The sequence below is a fragment of the Micropterus dolomieu genome, linkage group LG10 (genome assembly GCF_021292245.1).
Source record: "Micropterus dolomieu isolate WLL.071019.BEF.003 ecotype Adirondacks linkage group LG10, ASM2129224v1, whole genome shotgun sequence".
Taxonomy (NCBI): Eukaryota; Metazoa; Chordata; class Actinopteri; order Centrarchiformes; family Centrarchidae; genus Micropterus; species Micropterus dolomieu.
Genome location: NC_060159.1, coordinates 13382991 through 13401630, shown reverse-complemented (window position 1 = coordinate 13401630; position 18640 = coordinate 13382991). Strand labels below are relative to the sequence as shown.

Here is an 18640-nt window from a genome sequence, read left to right as displayed (position 1 = left end):
CATTTAAATCCCCCCCCCCCCCCCAGTTATATGGGCCTGTTGAAACAGTTACCTGATTCTTTTCATGCAGCATCACTGTGACTTTTCATCACCCATTGTTTACCATCCTCCATAGATAAATAAGTAACATTTCACCAAGACCATGACCAAGTGTTAGTCCTAAAGGAAAACTGAAAAATATCTAATCTTACGTGATGTATTTGTACCAGACATGCTGGGACATACAGTACCACATTTTATAGGCTGTGGTCATTTCAGATAGCTTTCAGTAATACCTAAAAAGAACAGAAAAACTTTGCTATATCATTCTTTGTGCTAGATCTATTGTAACTGTGATAAGACAAAGTAGACAAACTGTTTATTTATTCATTGTAAGGTATATTGACTGGGAGAAAACATATTGGTGTTTTGGTGTGAACCCAGAGAAGACGTGGTCCACTGAACCCAATCAAAAATAATTAAGTTAATTAATGTAGCTCTGGAAGCTCCACTCTGGTTAAAGATATCATCACAATAAAGTGGCAAACATGATCACAACCAAGCAAAATGGCTGAATATGATATGATTGGCTGATATGATTAGTAGGCTGCACTTCAAACATTACTCCAGTGAGGGGAACCTTGTAACGCTAACGGTGTGTGTTGTATATGTGTGTATGCTCTTGTATGTCCATCATATATAGGAAAAATTCAAGTTTGAAAGTAGAGTATAATAAAACATGTGACCAGCCAAGATAAAAGAGATGTTTATAAATGCACGTGAATCTGACATAATATACCGATAGTCTGACTACCATTAAGTCTTGTGTCTTTTAATTGTTTTCTCTCTCCTTTTTAATCTTTCACACTCTTGTTTTGTATTTTTATGTTATTTTTGTGTGTGACTGACTTGTCTGTGTGTTTGCTAACCAGCTTGCCCCTTAATGTCCAAATGAAATATTTTTTAATGGAACTGAATTGGGATTTAGACTTTGAGGGTGAGGACATTTTGCCCAGTCCTTATTTCTTCAAAGGACAGTTTGACAGTTAAGTCTGTATTTTAGGTTTAAGAGCAGAACTGGGTTTACATTTAGGGAATGGATTTGCTGATGAGGGTCCTCAGAGAGAAAGAGATTTCAGCACTGGACAGCTCCCACCAAATCCAGCGTCCGAACAGGCGAGCAGAGCAGGCAGCGGGGGTGAGGCTGACATGATCCAATCAATCTCACACTGGATATGACCCTGTATGGCAGCTCTGTGGGCACAGTCTAATCACAGAGCTGTTGAGCCTGTAGCGGGCTCACCAGCTCTTTGCTCGCACATGCTACCAGAGGGGGAAAGGCGTCACTTTTCAGCAAATGCTTAACCCCTTGACTACTGCTAGGGGGAAAAATGCTGCAGGAAGGAGAGACAACCCATGGTGTCTCTTAGCAACCAGTCTATAGGTCTATAGATTCACCTATAGATAAATTATGTCTTTCCCCAGAGGACATGGTGTAGAAGCTACCTATAGCTTGCTTTTTTGTCATGCCACTTGTATCGCTATATTGCCCTGGATGCCAATAAAAAATTAACAATTCACCATGACATGTAGTATGGCCATTTCTGTGATAGCTTTCAATAATAACTAAAAAAATGACTTTGCAATATCGTTAGTTGTGCTAGATTTATAATAACTGTGATCATATAAAGTAAACACAAAGAGTGTGTTTTTTATGTGTAAGGTATATTATAATGACGGGGAAAGAACATACGGGTATGAGAGGTCTACTACAGAGTTGCCTACAAATAAATTGTCTTTCTCCGGAAGAAATGGTGTGTAGAGGCTGGCTAGCTAAATCTTTGTCATGCCATTTAAATTGTTAACTTCCAATTGTTTAGTTGGAAATTACTTGTTATGGTAGAAATGACTATTCTCTTACAAAATTATATTCATTTCACAAGTAACCTCCAGTCCAGTGCTGATAATAGGCTATAGGAAGATCAAACTCATACAAGGAGATACAAATACTAAAAAAAAATAAACAGTAAGGACACTAGAAAGTCTTTACAGAGCAATAAAAGTCGTTGCAGGATGGTTTTTCGTCAGTAGGAGAGCTTTTGATTTGGTTCCTTCTTCGCCTACAAAAAGTGACCCCACACTGTGTCACTGTGGCTGATTCAAATGTTCAAACAACAGGAAAGACTTCCTTTGGTGGTGATGAGGTATGTTGCATTGCATCATGCAGTCCTCCTCTGCTGCATATTTGGGGGCTTCAAACAAGACACTAGATGGCAACCACGGTGAGAGGGAATGTGTGTGTGTGTGTGTGTGTGGTGTGTGTGTCTGTGTGCATGAGAGAGAGAGAGAGAGAGAGAGGAGGGGTTGGGGGGATGGATTACGTCGGCGTGGGACAGCGGAGGAACGGTCTGCTCATGGCACTCAGCTTGCAGCTGGAGGAGAGCTGCAGAGAAGGGAAACAACTGAACAGCGGGGAATGAGATTAATGCACAGGTAATAATTGGTCGACCACAGTTGGATGCATGAGTTAGGAATTGAATTGTCAGAACTTGTAGATTAGATTATTGTAACCAGGTGGGAATAGATCTGCAGAGGAGGGAAAGCAAGACAAGATGTGCTGCGTCTGTGGCGCCACTGGTGCGCTGTCTGGGGACAGAGTGAGCGACGGAGACGCGCTGACACCCCGCTTTTAGATGGCTCCAACATTTGGGGTGCAAAACAGGTGTCAGGGAAGTGTCGTCACGAACCCCGGAAGCCGGAGGAGGTGGGAACATCAGAGGGAAAGATGGCAGCGAAATCCGATGGTCGCGGGGTCGTCACCGGTTTCGCCCAGCTGCACAACTTGGACGAGGTGGTGGGGACGGGAGAGGACGACACTCGGAACGGCAGCTCATTCCACATCTGCCATTGCTGCAACACCTCGTCGTGCTACTGGGGCTGCCGGAGCGCCTGCCTGCATTACCTCCGGGGGAAGGGGAAGGGGAAGGGGAGAGATGCGGCGCGGCCACCGCAGGAGGAGCGCCTCTGGCTGGACTGCCTGTGGATCATCCTGGCGCTGCTGGTCTTTTTCTGGGACGTGGGGACCGATTTATGGCTGGCCATCGACTATTACCACAAGCAGGACTTCCTGTGGTCAGGCCTGACCCTGTTCTTCGTGCTGGTGCCCTCGGTTCTGGTCCAGATCCTGAGCTTCAGGTGGTTTGTGCAGGATTACACTGGGGGCGGACTGGGCTCCGTGGAGGGGCTGAGTAGTCGAAGAGCAGCCAGTCTGCAAAGAGACAGGTGCTGCCGCCTCTCTGTCTGGGTCTGGCAGACCGTCATACACATCTTTCAGATGGGACAAGTGTGGAGGTAAGACAAACTTCAAGTTTTGCCTTGTAAAGAATCAGTTCAGCCCTCCAAAGCACGGTGCTCCCAGCTCCTCTCACTCTATCCTTTCACTCCAGCCTTCTAACCTCCTCTTGACTGTCACCTGGTATAACCCGTTGTTGTGGACATGACTGGGGTGAAAATCAGCTCCGTGGTGATGCCGTTACGCTCGCTGCACAGTCTCCACTATTTGGTGTCACACATGCCTGCATTTGCATTTCCAACACACCTCGTTACATCTTAAACGGTTTGCAACAATTCTTAATGCTCTCTGCCAAAATGTGCCCTGAACAAACTGCTACAGCTGCACAGAAATTGCACCGCTGTGATTATTTCATCACAGTGCGCCATTGCGCTTGTGTGGGGAGGGAAGAGGGCTATTTGTTCAAAGACGGACAGGTAATAGCCTAGCTGAAAGTGTGTGTGTGCGCGCGTGTCTGAGTTCTGAGTCTGTGTCAGGCGCGGCGTTCACATCACAGTGCATCAAACCGCACACGATCGCCTTGACTAACCCCCCCTCCCCATCAAATACTTCAACTCTGCAACTACAGGCCAGACGAGCATCTGTTTTCACTGCTCACAAAACTACATGTTCCCTCCACAGACATGATGTCATCGATTCCTCTGCGACGCTCGACATCTTTGGTCCCCAAATCCGCTTTTTGGCCATATGCAAACCGATGCGCTGGGGGAGCGCGGGGATGCTCAAGGTGTAGGCCTACGTCCCTGCGCGTAATCTGTGACATGTAGCAGTAGTAGTAAAATGTGACACTGGTGCGCGCAGCTTATCTAGTCCATATAGCTGTTCAGTCGAAGCTTCTGAGCAGCGAGTTGTTTTTGGTGCAGACAGACGCAGTGGCTGGCATTTAACGGGGAAAAAAAGTAACGCATGACGGCTGCTCTGAGAGGACTGCCAGCGGCTGAAAAAATTGTAAAACAGCACACTATGAGAGTGAGTTGAAGGGGTCAACTAATACCACACTGACTCTCAGGTTCTCAGTCGACGTTTGTAGTGTTTTTGTGCATAAAACTGACCACTGATTCTCTTACAGTAGCCTACTTGCGTTTGACAGCTGCTTGCTCCGCATCAGACAAATTGATTTTCTAAGCCATGATTGTGTTGTAATCTAATGCATGAGAACATTTGTGCTACTGGCTAAATTACTCACACGCTGAGACTAAGCTAAAATCTGAACTGAAACTCACTGACCTTTTTAGAGAAAAAAAAATGCCACAAGCCCTAAAATCTTAAATGAGATAGGCCTACCTTTATTTAAATCCAGTTTCACCTGTACCCACCCTCACAATTTAGTCTAAAAATAAGCATAATGTCCTTTCCATGTGGCTGGAAAGAGCATCTTCACTCTTGTGTTCAAGTGGTATGCCGGTGCATGCCCTATCAAGATGGGTTTTCCCAGCGACAATCTACTCTGCATTCCTCATCAGACTCATTTTGAGCGGCATCTGAAGGCTGTTATATTGATTAGCTGCAGTTGTATTGGCTCAGATTTATTCACTCTTGTGTAATTAAATTGATTATATTGTTCATATTTCTATAGTCGTAAGAGGATATGGAGAGTGCTGTGAACTGTTGCACAGTAAAACTCACTGGTTGTGTTGATGGTTATGGTGGTTCATAGCCTATATATGAAAGATATGAAAGTATGAATTGGCCTACTTAATGTCCACCATATTGCAGAAGTTGTATAGAAATATTACTTAATTACTTAAATATTATTAATATTTATCAATTTATGTCTAGGCCAAAGTTATTTAGTTATAGGCTACTGCATGGTCCTGACAGGAACCAAAAACTAAAGCGTAAAAAACAAAAGTCTTTGGTTGTGCTGGGGTTTATGTGACTCATTCTTCCTGGAGTCTTCACTGCTTGTCTGGCAACTGCTGCCATAACCCTGGCTTTGGTTTTTGTATGTATTAATCAAACAAGATATAACATATTTATTAGTGAGCTTTAGAGGAGCTGGTATGGTGAATTGTGTTACCTTTGGACAGAGCCAGCTTAGCTGTTTCCCCAGTTTGTGCTAAGCTAAGCTAGCTGCTAGCTGTAGCTTTGTATTTAGCAAACATACATGAGAGTGGTACTGATCTTCTTATCCAATTCGCCACTAGAAAGTTAATAAATATAGGCTTTCCCCAAATGTCAAACTATTCCTTTAAGAAAGTTGTTAAACAAATACTTGGGTGTGTCTTCAGGTATTCTTGAATATATAATATCGTCGATCAATTATGTTGGCTTGTACAGCGTAGTGTATTAGGCTACATTATAAATACTTTTTGTCATTAATAGGCCTACGCTTTTATGGTGTCTCTTGCCTGTGCTCACATGAGTTATTCCACAGGTGTGAGCATTGATTGCCTTTTGTTGGTTGAAACAACACCTTTATTTGATGTTAAATAATAAACCTATGGAGCAGTATGTAGTGTAGCTAGACTCACTTTCTACCTTTAGTGGTACGTGTTTTCAAGGACATTAGGACCATGGAGCAATATCTGAATCAGCTTCCGATTTACAGGGACAGTAGTAAAAAGTGAGTGTAAGATGAACCGCACCAAACTCAATTAAAGTAGGCTAAAAGAAGAAACTAGTGCTTTGCTAATAAGGAAATCAAGTAAACATAATGTAGTGGTGTGTATGTTGTGACAGCACAAAGCCAGGGGCGAGGGATCATTGTCTCGCCACTGTCTCCCTTCGGACATGAGCAGCCTGGCTGTTGGTTCAGGGTTGAGGGTCAAAAGCTGCTCTTGTCAGCTTAGTGAGAGTTCACAACCTAAGACCCACAGGGCTAACACTTGATATGGAGATTATTAAGCCACTATGAGAGGCCAAACTGCCAATAGGTAGCATATGTTATCTTATTATATTATATTATGGGGAGTGAAAATATATTACACAGCACTGTAGATTCCTTTTTTTAGGTTTGAGTTCCATGTTATGGTGCAATTTATTGGATATGTCTGAACTTATCATATCAGTTTTTTTGTCATCATGTTAGGATCATGATGACATTTCCCATCATTTTCCATGACTGGATTTCAAAGCAACCATCACTGCAATTCTTAGCAGTTCTTAACAAGATGCTACAGTAACAGTGTGCGAAATGTTTTGCCTTCATTCATGTGAGGAAACAAGATGAAGTGCTGGCAGAAGTCAAAAACACTGCCTCATCATGCCTCATTACTCAATTCTATTTTCAATTCTACAATCAATTAGCTGCTTTCCCTCTGCGCACCTGAGGACTGAGCTGACGACAGAATCGCCAAGCTTGTTTTGCAGTTATCCCCTTGTTAATTGTTGACAGAACGGGGAGGTTTCCTCTCCCATCTGTAATCCCACTGTGTCAGTGGCTCTCCACAGCTCTTTCATGTCACCCTCCCTGTGAATCACCGGCACTGCTGATGGTGTCCCCTTAAGCTTTAGAGATTCTGCTCACATACGCCCAGGCACACAGTGGATCACACATACACAGAGCTCTCCTGGCAGTACGATGGACAGCTTAATCAGTGTAAACCCAAATTAGCGTCTGGCTGAAAAAGAACTGCATCCATCTCTGCCCCCCCCACCCAAGGAAATCCATATAAAAAGTTTTGGAAGCTTTTTGTTGTTGGGAAATCCCAGCAGAATTGGGTGCAGTGCCGTCCTCCTCTTCCCTCTTAATTTCTTAAAGTTGGGGCTGAAAATATTATATAATAGGCAATTTTCAGTAGCTTCTCACCAACTGAGAAAAATGTCAAGACTCCAGTGGCAGTTACTAACCACTGAGCAGTGAGCAACATCATATCTCTTCTTATATTTCTGAGAATAAGCTATATATGCTGCAAACCAACCTCAAAATACACTTAGCAACTAAATATTTCAATGTGGTTAAACTATTACATATTTAAAGTGGTACTCCATTACACATGAATATTTGTTTACTCACCACAATAAGTACTATATCTGGAAATATCTGGAAAACAACTGTATAATGTCTTCTGTGGCTCTGGAAGGAGCTTTTCAAAGTTTGAAAACAAAAAACGATAATGTAAACAAATAAAAACCTGATGATGACATTATATTTTTAACAGAGTGTGTATTACAAAACAAGAAGTGTGGGGTTTGAAAGAAGTGGATATTGAAAAGGCAGGGAGGTCTAATGGAGGCTGCTATGAAAATGTGTTATGGGAATGCATTATGGGAAATGTAGAATCCAGCATTTTTGGATACCTCAGCCTCTGTTGCTTTGATTTTGACGATACATTTTTAAAGGTTGTCTCTTGTGAGTCCTCCAACTTTATGCAGTACAAAATTGCTGGAGTGCTCCCTCTAAATTCTGAAATTATGCACCAGAGAATGCAATTCCAACAACACGTGGCTTTTCTAAAACATCCCTCTCCATTTAACCTAATCTTTTGATTAGCTAGCAATATAATGTGGAGGGTGGGTCTTGTGGAGAAATGATAAGAGACCACTTTTGTAGGGATCTGTAGGGTTTACCCACTTCTTGTTGGTTTTAGTTGTTGCAACAGACAACAGAAATATTTAAATACTCAACAGACAATGTGATGTCTGACATGATATTTAGAATACAGGAGTCATGTTTTGATATTCTGAATAATATTATGTTCATTTTTGTGTTCAGTGCACATTTGGACTCTTGCTGCATATAGGAAATGATGGAACAGACTTAGACTCACATTACACCTCAGTTATTGACAGTGTATTAGTAAGCTGTATTGAACAGTGCTGAAATGTTGCCCATGTTAGTTTGATTAATTTGAGTAACTTTGCCCATTCAAATAAGTAGAGTAGGTACTCAGGTTTTAGTAGGTCTTGCTGAGAGAGATGTAGTATGTTAATTCCTGTTGTTTTTCATTATGTTACATTGAGTGTGTGGGTTGTAGTAATACTTGTTTGACAGTGTATAAAAACACAACATATTCCAGTTCAGTGCTAAAATGAAATACACTTCAGACTGCTAAATTGCAAATCTTCCATATGTGTAGGGGTCAAATAAGGCTGAGAACGATGAATATGCTGGTAAATATCTAAGTTCTTGTTATTGTATTACTGAAATACACCCCTCCACCCCCACCCTGCTTGGATTACACTTTTAATCCAGAACAAGAGTGGGCTCACCACAGAGCAACACGAAGAAATCGCCTCATGGTTGACATCTGCTTCTGTTTTGTAGCCTGGTAAATATTAATACAGACTGGGAAGAAGTCGACAAAGCCTCTCTTGGCTGGCTGGGCTGCTTATAGTTGCCAAAAAAGGTTTGTACATGCAGTGAAGCGAGACTTTGAGATGATACAATGCAACCAGCTGCCTTGTCAAGGAATAAAAAAAAACAGCTGAGGGGGTGAAAGAGGGAAAAGATGAAGGCTTGGATAAATTGGTTACAATCCATATAATTAGGTATTGAGAGTTTAAAATGGCGAAAGATGGGGACATCTTGTTCCCTCAACAGTGGAGGCACTGGAGTATTTTTGGAGTGAAGGAACCGACAGACAGATGACTGGGTCGCACCAGGCTGCTTATTCTGTTTGCTGGCAGAATAAATAAGTCTGTGAATCTCCTTAAAAAAATTCAAATTTTTTCCATTGCTGTAAAGGCATGTGAAAAAAATAATCTGTCTCCATGTTCATTTTATAAGAAACACATTACAATATTTAGAATACTACTAACCCCAAAACATTTTATTCTACAGAGAACAAAAGATGAAAAGAGCACACAGGCACAGACAGAAAACACTTAAATTAAAGTACATTTCTGACTCTATTGTGTGTTATTTACAGACAGCACATTAAACTTCCATTGCTGCTCCAAAACATATCAGTGCAAAGCTACTCATTTTCTCATTAGCACTGATAACAGGGGACAAACCTTTAAAGCCAGCACTCCAAGAAAACCCCCAATTATGTGACAGAGGAGCCTATCTAAATGCAAGAAAAGCCGGCTTTCTTCAGAACCTGTCGCAGCTGGGGGTAAGAAGACAGAAAGCTATTAATGAATACAGAAATATGTGCTTCAGTTTGTCAAGTAGCAGAGGAAGAGAGAGGGATGCGAAAAAGGGATTCAATTGCTGTTTTGGTTCAGTGTCATCTGGATGTGAGTTCAAGCTGGGTTATTGAATTCAGAGAGTATTGCTGAAAAATGTCTGATTCAGCATGCGGTATTAGTTTGAATCCAAATGTTTCACCTCTGAATAACAGACACAATCAATTTGTTTTAACAGAATGTTGTTGGTGATTTACATACCTATGTATGTAAGGATAAAAAAAAAAAAAACTCAACTAAATAAATGAGTAGCTAACATGTTAGCTGGTTACAATCCCTTTTCAACAGGTGATAACACCCGCTGTTACTGCAGAGAGAAGATAAGTTCAGTGCAGGGTCAATAAATGGCGATAAAGAGCCTATGATGATGCTTGATTCAAACGCCTCAGGCCTGCCTTCTGAGCAAAACATTATTTAGTAGTAGAAGCCTGAAGGCCCTGATGTTACAGCCTTGCTGCCTCTCAACACTGGTCAACAGACAGAGACAGGCCGGCACTCATGAAGGAATATTAAGCACACTGGCAGATGGGCTACCAGACAGAGATTTGTATGCAGATCACATACATATGTGTACACACACGCACACAAACCACACCTCAGGGGATTTGAGAGAGGCTCTTTTTTTTAATATATCTTCTTATATGCAATCTCACATCGCAGACTCTCTCTTGCTTACGGACACGGAGAAGCACACACGCCTTGGCAGAATTACACATTTCCATGTCCTGTTTCTTTAGGCGCTTACATCAGAGAGAGGTAGCGCAGCCAGTGGACAATGAACTCCTCCCACCCTCCCCCTGGCTCCCTCCTTTTACGAAAAGTCATCTCCTGCACACTGTCCCTCAGAGCATAAAGATTAAACTATTAAAAACACATCAGTGAGCCACACCAGTGCGCTGGTGACATTTGTTTATTATGACAAACATAGGCACAGGAGTTTATTTTGTTTCAATCCCACAAACACTGTATTGCTGCCATAATACTCATAAGAGCATTAACTGTGTATTAATCCGCAGCTGAAAGTAGTCCCCAATAAATCCTTTACTCTTGTTTGAGTAACATTTGCTAAAGATGACAGTGCCCACCTGTTTAATGAAATTGCTGAACCTTTTTTAAAATGGAGTTTATATGTGATTCCCCTTTTTCTTCTTCTCCTCCTTATTTTTTTTTTTTAAGATTTCAGTCTTGGGTATGAACTAGTGGGCTTCGGACTGAGTGCAGACAGGGTAGGGAAATTGGAAAGTATTGAGAAATGGACTATTGCATTGTTGGTTTTGGTCTTTTCATTCAAAGCCAGCCTTATCCTTTGATACATACTTTCCAGTATTTTTCAGTTTGATTCTGTGTACTGTATGTTAACGTGTTGACACTCTTCTTCTTGCTACAGTTGTAGCTTGCGAGCTTGTGGAACTTGATGATGTAGGATTTATTGACTTTGACGTCTGCTGTTTGTTCAATGTGGTGTGTGCCTAGTTCTGTTTGGCAATTAAATTGGCTGCATTAGTTTAATTCTCCTCTTTCTTCCTCCTTACAGCTGACTACTGTTTCCATTCTCCTCTAAACAAAAATCTAAGTCTGCCCTGTTGCAACTTTTTCTTTGAGCTCATTCAGAAGCACTCAACATAAACACATTGTGCATTTTTTCACATTAGTCTACTGTATATTCTTCTCAGAGAAAATCATTACTTGGGCCCAGAAGATATTCAGTGCAAGTAGAAATGCTTTCACTCAAGGGTTATTTTTCATCTGGAATCCCTAGCCTGTATTCCTAATAGATGTTTATATTTTCCTTTGTCCTGAAATAGTTAAGGCCTACACTCCCAGATGCACAATTTGAGATCATCATGCGTTCTCCCCGTACACTCTCTATCCATTAGTGCTCTTCATAAGCTCAAGCTACCACATTACCATCTGTCCTCCCTGCAAAGTTAGCATATGTTTTTATTTTTATCCCTCCCTGTCACTTACATCTATTAATGTTCTTAGGCTCCTCATAAAGCCTTTTATCCCCCTCCATCCTTTCTGGAAGGAGACACCATACTGTGTGTTCCTCTATCTTATCCTCTTCTTATTTTCTATTGTTAGAAGGATCTGGCTCTCTACACTGTGAGTGCAAATGCTGTGTCCCTTACCACTAGTTAAAGTCATCATGCTACCTCCCTCCCCTCATATTTCTCTTTATGGCTAGGCCTCCCTGTGTTGCCTTCACATAAAGCTGCACTTGACCTCCATTTCTGTCAAGGAAACTAGAGCATCTGGCTCCTTCCCCATTACAGCTCCACACCTCCTCCCGTCTCCCTTCCTGCCACCCTTATCCAGCCATACCACCCATCTTTTACTCCCTACAGAGCCCATTTTCAGATCTCCCACATTCCGTTGTCCTTTTAGTTCTTCACTTCTGCTCCCTCTTTCTGACAAAATGTTTTATTTCTGCAGGAAACTGTTACACCTTGGTTCATGAGTCAACCTGTGGCTTAATGGCTCTCCTCTCACGCTACATGTCATTTTTTTGGATTCACAGCTTTTCACAGGCACTTTGAAGGCTATGTTGAAAAGACTACACACAATAGAGCGAATCAATACAAAATGCTGCAAAAGGGAGAGGTTACAACATTTAAAGATAATTTAAAGTTGCATTAAATAAGGTTTGGATATTATTATACCACTCCTTATTACTCACTATCACTAGGGTTGCTAATACTGCAGATCCAACTGAGAATCAACACCACGATGCACTGCTATGCAGCTCTTAGCCACTTTTCAGCAAAAAAAAAATAATGTTTCTGTACAATTGTGGGAAGGAGCATTGAGCCCAGGAGATCATATAAGCTGGTTGTACACAACCTGACCAGTGTGAAGTGGAAGAAAACAAGTGGCAGGTGATGAAAGTCAAACATTTACGAAACCAACAGACCCAGATATATTTCTCAGGAGTTGGACACCCAAATCAAGGATAAAAATAGTGTAAATACTGGACTTTTTATAATAATAATAATAATACTATACTCTATTTGTATAGCAATTTCTTTGCAAAGTGCTTTACAGGGACAAGAAAACAAGACAAGATGTGTTTATATATGATATATGCAATATATCACATATAATGCATACGCAATATATCATATGTACCATATGCAATATATCATATCATATATCATAACAATACACAGAGCAGCCAGTACCTGGTAACACTTTTTTGCCCCCACCCATACAGCATATGTAAGAAGTATATAAAGAATTAATACATAGTTTATCTATTTATCTATAACGTTTTCCCAAAACAAAGTGTATAAACAGTTAATTAATAATTTACAACATAGTATTGCATAGTTGTAATCATATACAATGAAAGATAATAAAGTTAAAGTGTTACCCAAAACCTAATTAAATGATAAAATGATATAAGGACACTTCCCAGCTGTTTTTGATGCTGTCTGCATTTTATCCATATCTGGGCTGTGTCTTAGAAGCTGCATCAGCAGTGCTCAGAGAAGACCACCATTGTTTGAGTCTAATCATGGTCAACGCTCCAGGCGTCAGTTTGATAAACAGACAATCTCTGCTTATAAATAATTGAACAACCCCATCGGTTCTCTCACTCTCACAGTGTCACACTTGCAGGGTTTCGCAGTCGTCTCTTCTCAGTCTCATATTTGCATGGTGATACCCTGCTTAGTGAGCTGTTACACTGAGAAATGAGCTGTATGAGTCAAATCATAGCTTTTGTTAACATGCAAACATAAACACACACCAAATCGTTACAGCTGGCACTTGATTTAAGAGTAAATTACAAATCCCTAAGAAAAGAGCACCAGAACTCCTATCATAAGGAGCACAACAGATTATCCTATATGAAGACATAACAGAGTATGTTATTTAATGTAATATGAATATATTTGTGTCATATGTAGAAATGTATTTAACATGCAGAAATCATTTATAAAGGAATTGTTTGACATTTTGGGAAATACACTTATTTGCTTTCTTGCAGAGAGTTAGATCAGTACCATTTTCATGTCTCTCTTTTCAAAATAAAGATAACGACAGGGAAATTTTAGCTTAGTATTATAGAGATGACATGTTATTACAGTATTTGTAAAAAAAAAAATAAAAAAGCTTGCATCCTTGCGCTTTGAATTGTTTTTGGTTTTCACATGTGACCTGTCCTCTAAGAACAATCGGATCTGGCCCACATAATGTTAGGGACCTCATCATATTTAGGGCAGCCCATATTCAGGCCTCCTGTTGAGCAGTCCATCACTGTCCTTCGTGTGTCCTTTCCTCTCGTTCTTATGTTTGTGGCTGGGTGGCTTTTTCCTTTCTTCAGGTGATTGTGGTGAGCCAGGACAGCTAAATTGGGTTCTTGAGGGGGACCTGAGAGCATCACACCAGAGAGATCATCAGCTCAGGAGTCCCAACAGTGATCAGTTAGATGTCACATATCACCACCTCTACAGGCCTGACAGGGAATGGGTCTACAACAAGTGTGCTTCAGATGTTGAAACTCAGACCTATGTTCTTTTCTTCCTGGTTATTTCGCTTCTCTGACACTTGTACCTCTTTATATCCCTCTATATGTCATTGTTTCTTTTTGTATTTGCTCTTTCCCTACCTTTTATTTCCCTACTGTCTCCTCCCTCTTTGTATCCATCACTCTTTTCCTTCTCTTCTCTTCTCTTTTGTTTTGTTTCCTCGCTCCCTGACTGTTTACCCTCAGAGTGAAGCGCTGATATATCTACTGTGTCATTTGTAACTTCAGCTACCTGTCTCTTGCTCATACTGCATACTTTTAAATGCATGTGTATATATATATATATATATATATATATATATATATATATATTTTAATAATTTACAACATAGTATATTCAAATGCATAAGTGTGTATTTGTGAGTACATGCAAAAGAGGTGTGAATTATTTTGCCTTATGCTACGATGAGTGTTCAGAAGCACTTGACTTGTCTCATATGGTATAGTGTTAAACATCTGATGCTTTACCATGAAGTTTGGCTCTGCAGAAAGACACAGTTTAAAATTGTTAATTGGATTATCACTCATCCAGATCTCATGGAACTCATTTTGAAAGACTAAATGTATAGCAAGCAAGCTAACTTTATTTATGTAGCAATTTTCCAAGTTTACGAAGTGATGTACAGAAAGAAGTAATGAGGAAAGAGGCAGATAAAAGAGACAATGTATGAAAACATGCAGAATTAACTGTACAACCCACAAAATAAAAGGAATAAAATCAAAAGACAGCAAAATAAAAAAAAACTGTCAGTTTTAAGAAAATGATGTGCACTGATTTGGCGTCTATAACTCACTTTGTGAATGGCTGACGCAAAACCATGATCACCGGTAGTTAGTTTTTCCGGAGTCTTGACCTTGGTGTATGTAAACAAGGCGTCACCCACTAATAACATGGGTAGCTTTTTTCCAAATCTTTAGGCTGAAGGAAGGCTCTAATCCTTTGCAATCCTGTGTGTATGTGTCTGTCTATGTATTAATGTGTGTCTGTATGTGTCAGTATGCAGTACAATCAGGTTTGGTGAAGAGGACACTGTCAGATATTCAAAAAGTAGCTCAACTTCAGTCCACCAATCAGAACAGAGGATCCAGTCCTTTGCTCTTTACTCAGCTTATCAACATCACCTTGGTAAGTCCTCCGAAACTTCCTGTCAAAGTAAAACTCAAAAAAACATGAGCACAAATTATCCCGCGTTTTTTTTGGTGTGAAATGATGCAAGACCTGTGGAAACCGTGGTCAGGACAATGAGTTAAAAGGAAATTTTAGGAAGATTTTCCATGTTTGCTCCACTCCAGTGGCGACTTCACCCACTGTAACTCAAGCAATACACTCCCATTCGAAACACAGAAAAGAGCTGAAAAAAGCATCAAACTAAAATAGTGATATTGAATAATTATAAAAGATATCAAAAAGCTGAATACAACTTTAATAGTTGAATTTCTTGTGACCAATTTAAAGTTTAAATGACGTCTGTCGCTGAAAGTATGCTGAGCAGTTGACATTTCAAAGCAGAGTGTTTGAATCTTAGTTTGAATCTTTTCTCCATTCACTTACATAGGGATAGATTTCTGGAAAGCCTTTAATATTTTGGAAAGTATGAAAGCAATAATGTCCTCAGCTGAACAATTTGGTTTTTGAATGGAGTTTCTGTGTCGAAAACTGCGGAAGGAGATACGAGCCGAAAAAACATGACCGTGGGAATGCTGAGTCAGCACTCACTCTAATTATGTGCAAAGGGAACAGGATCGGACCAAGATTTGAGCCTTTTGGCACAAGGAGATTGGGAATGTTCAGTTTGACTGGATTCAAACTACTCATATGTGGAACAAGATATGATATGATCAGCCTTTATTTAAATTTCAGACATTACAGCAACAAGTGGATAGCATAGTATACAGTGATAAGTGACAATAAACATAATACTAATGAATGTCAGAGAAATAAATTATACAGTACCAAAATATATCTTTACAACTAATAAACATATTAACAAATATTTGACTGTGCAAGGTGACAATGTGCGTGTTTGCGTGCTTATCCAGGTGAGTTTACAACAGATTAAACAAATTCCAATATTAAACAATGCAAAGTGACAATGTGCATTGATGATTGATTATCGCTCAGAGTCAATTAAATTCAATTCAGTTTCGCTTTATTGGCATGAATGTCAATGAACAATATTGCCAAAACTTAAAAGATAATACAAAAGAACAATTCACTTAATGCAATTCATTAAATAAATAAAATTAAATAAGTAAAATGGTAAAAGTGTGTGTTTGTGTGTGTGTGTGTGTGTGTTTAAAAAATAATAATAATAATAATAATAATAATAATAAAACAGTAAACGTGTGTGCGTGTATGTGCGTTTTAAAGCATTTCAACATTTTTATAATATTTCATATTTTTCTGAGTCATTTCCTTACAATGTTGATTACCCACATAGTTCGCCAAATATTTTTTGACAAATAGCTTAATTTTGTGCTCAAAGTTGTAAAAGTTGCTTAGTTGTTAAAACGGGGTGGTGATGCATGACTATAGTAATTCCATAAATCATACGTCATTCTCCAGGCTTGCGCAGGCACACTGTCATGCCCGTTAATGCCCGTCATGCCGCCACACCTTGTTACGTCAGAGCATCAAACCGATAAACATTGTTGTGAGCCAGCTAACCAATTTATCATGTAATTTACTTATAACTTACAGTATGTATGTATGTCTCTCTGTGTCTGATTGTTGGTTTGTCTTTCAAGTTTAGTTAGCTAAGTTAACTAAGTTGTCGTTAGCCAGGTGTAGTTATTTTGTTGCAATTTTTGCAAAATTAAGCTATTTGTCAAAAAATATTTCGCGAACTATGTGGGTAATCAACATTATAAGGAAATGATGAGTAAATATGAAATATCATAGAAATGTCAAAATACACTGGAGGGGGACTTTAACCAAACCCCCATTCTCTGTTTGAGAAAGAACGTTCACCAAAAACGGCAGTTAAAACTGGCTGGAGGGGGGCTTTAAATTAAAACATTTTTTAAAAAACAGTAAACGTGTGTGTGTGTTGTCTCAGAATCTTTGTGGTTACTGTAAATTTCTAGTTTGAAAGGCATATTTATATACCATATGACTTGTCAATTGGTGTCCAAGATGTGGATGAACATTGTTCCACTTCATACTTTGTCTGCAGTGGTGGTTTCAGGATGAAATGGAGTCAGTGAGATATTTTCAGCCACCGTGTCGGAGTGGATTAGTCTAGTATTCCTTTAAGGGACATAACAGTTTAAAAACTGCTACTGCGACTTCCTTGCCTCCATATGGACCGCAGGTTTGGGAGAAAGTAGACCATAAAGATCTTTTTCAAAGCTAGAGCTGTTGATATTATTTACTTACCACATTTAGCTATAAATTATGTCACCACAAATGGAACAGTTTGCATGTAATCTTTAATTAAGTAAAGACTATTTTCTATAATGTCTTTACATACAAAGTCTTTTCCCCCCACAGTCTTGATTTGCCATTTGGTTAATTTACACATTTTTAACCTTAATGAGTAGCGACAGACAAACACATTTGGTCACACTTCCTATCTTGATAAAGTTGCAATTTTTGACCTGAGAATTAACGGTAACCCCTCTTTCTATGTTGGCCTCCCCTCACATTTTGCAATAAATGGATTTATACTCTATGGAGTTTTATGTAGAACGCGCCAAGATTAGCGGGATGTTTAATCATGGAGCCTTTTGAAATGAGCTTAACATTTATGTGCTAGGCAAAATAAAACAGCACAGGAATTGTACTGAGGAAAAAGGTCCTTGGGAATGCAAAATCAAGCAGCACTGTCAAATGTTTGGGTGTCTGTTATTGATGTTTTTTGGGACTTTTTTTGATATTGTGTTTTCTGTGCAGAACTTTGAGGGTTTTCCCAAATCATTTATGTCCAAGAGAGAGAGGGTTGTTTATTTTTTGTCCTGTCTGGCATTTTTCCCTCACTGCCACAAGAGATTCAGGACCGGTCTTTGTCTTTTTTGGCATGGTCGAGCTCTCCTCTCTCTCACCTCCCCACTGGGCACAAGTCTCTGCTCTTTGAAGACAAGTGGATGTAACAGAACATGGAGCAATATGCAGCACCGTCATGCACCAGAGACTGTCAGGAGACATAAAATCTGCACCATGATGAGTTTATGCTCCTATGTGCACTTTGCACCTGGACTATTTTCACCCCAAAAACCTTTAGGCAGCTTCTCATCAAGACTTTGTTAAGAGGATCATATAGTACCTACTGGAACAGGTGTAGAGGGAGGGTGGCCTGGAAGTCCATTTACTTGAACCTCTCTCCACCTCAGCATAACTGCATTTGAACTAATTTATCAGTATAAACACTGACACCATTGCAATCCTTGTCTTCCCACCTCAGAGTTTTGGGTTTAGTGTAAACAAGGGAAACACACAAGTATTTCTGAAATCTCCATCCAGGACTCATGTCTTTGTTTGGCCTTGATCTAATTTTTATTAGAGCTAGACCAATATATATGGAGTATAAATTCTTTAATAGTCAAATATTTTTCTTATCAAAAAGTATTTCTTTGTTGTAAAAAACTGCTGATATGTTGTCAGCAGAACTCTAGAATACTGATATATGGTATCAGCCTTGAACATCCAGTATCAAACGGGCTATTAGTTGTTATATATAGTGTTATTCATCCAAAAGAATGAC

General features: G+C 39.8%; 1 protein-coding gene across 1 annotated transcript in view; it reads left to right on the top strand.

The window, feature by feature from the left end:
* Window positions 1–2399: 2399 nt before the first annotated feature.
* xkr6b (XK, Kell blood group complex subunit-related family, member 6b) overlaps window positions 2400–18640 on the top strand; it is a 60278-nt gene continuing 44037 nt past the window's right edge. The window contains exon 1 of the mRNA XM_046060059.1: window positions 2400–3330. Coding sequence (XP_045916015.1) covers window positions 2765–3330 — 566 coding nt within the window. The 5' untranslated portion in view covers window positions 2400–2764. The remainder of the gene's footprint in view (window positions 3331–18640) is intronic.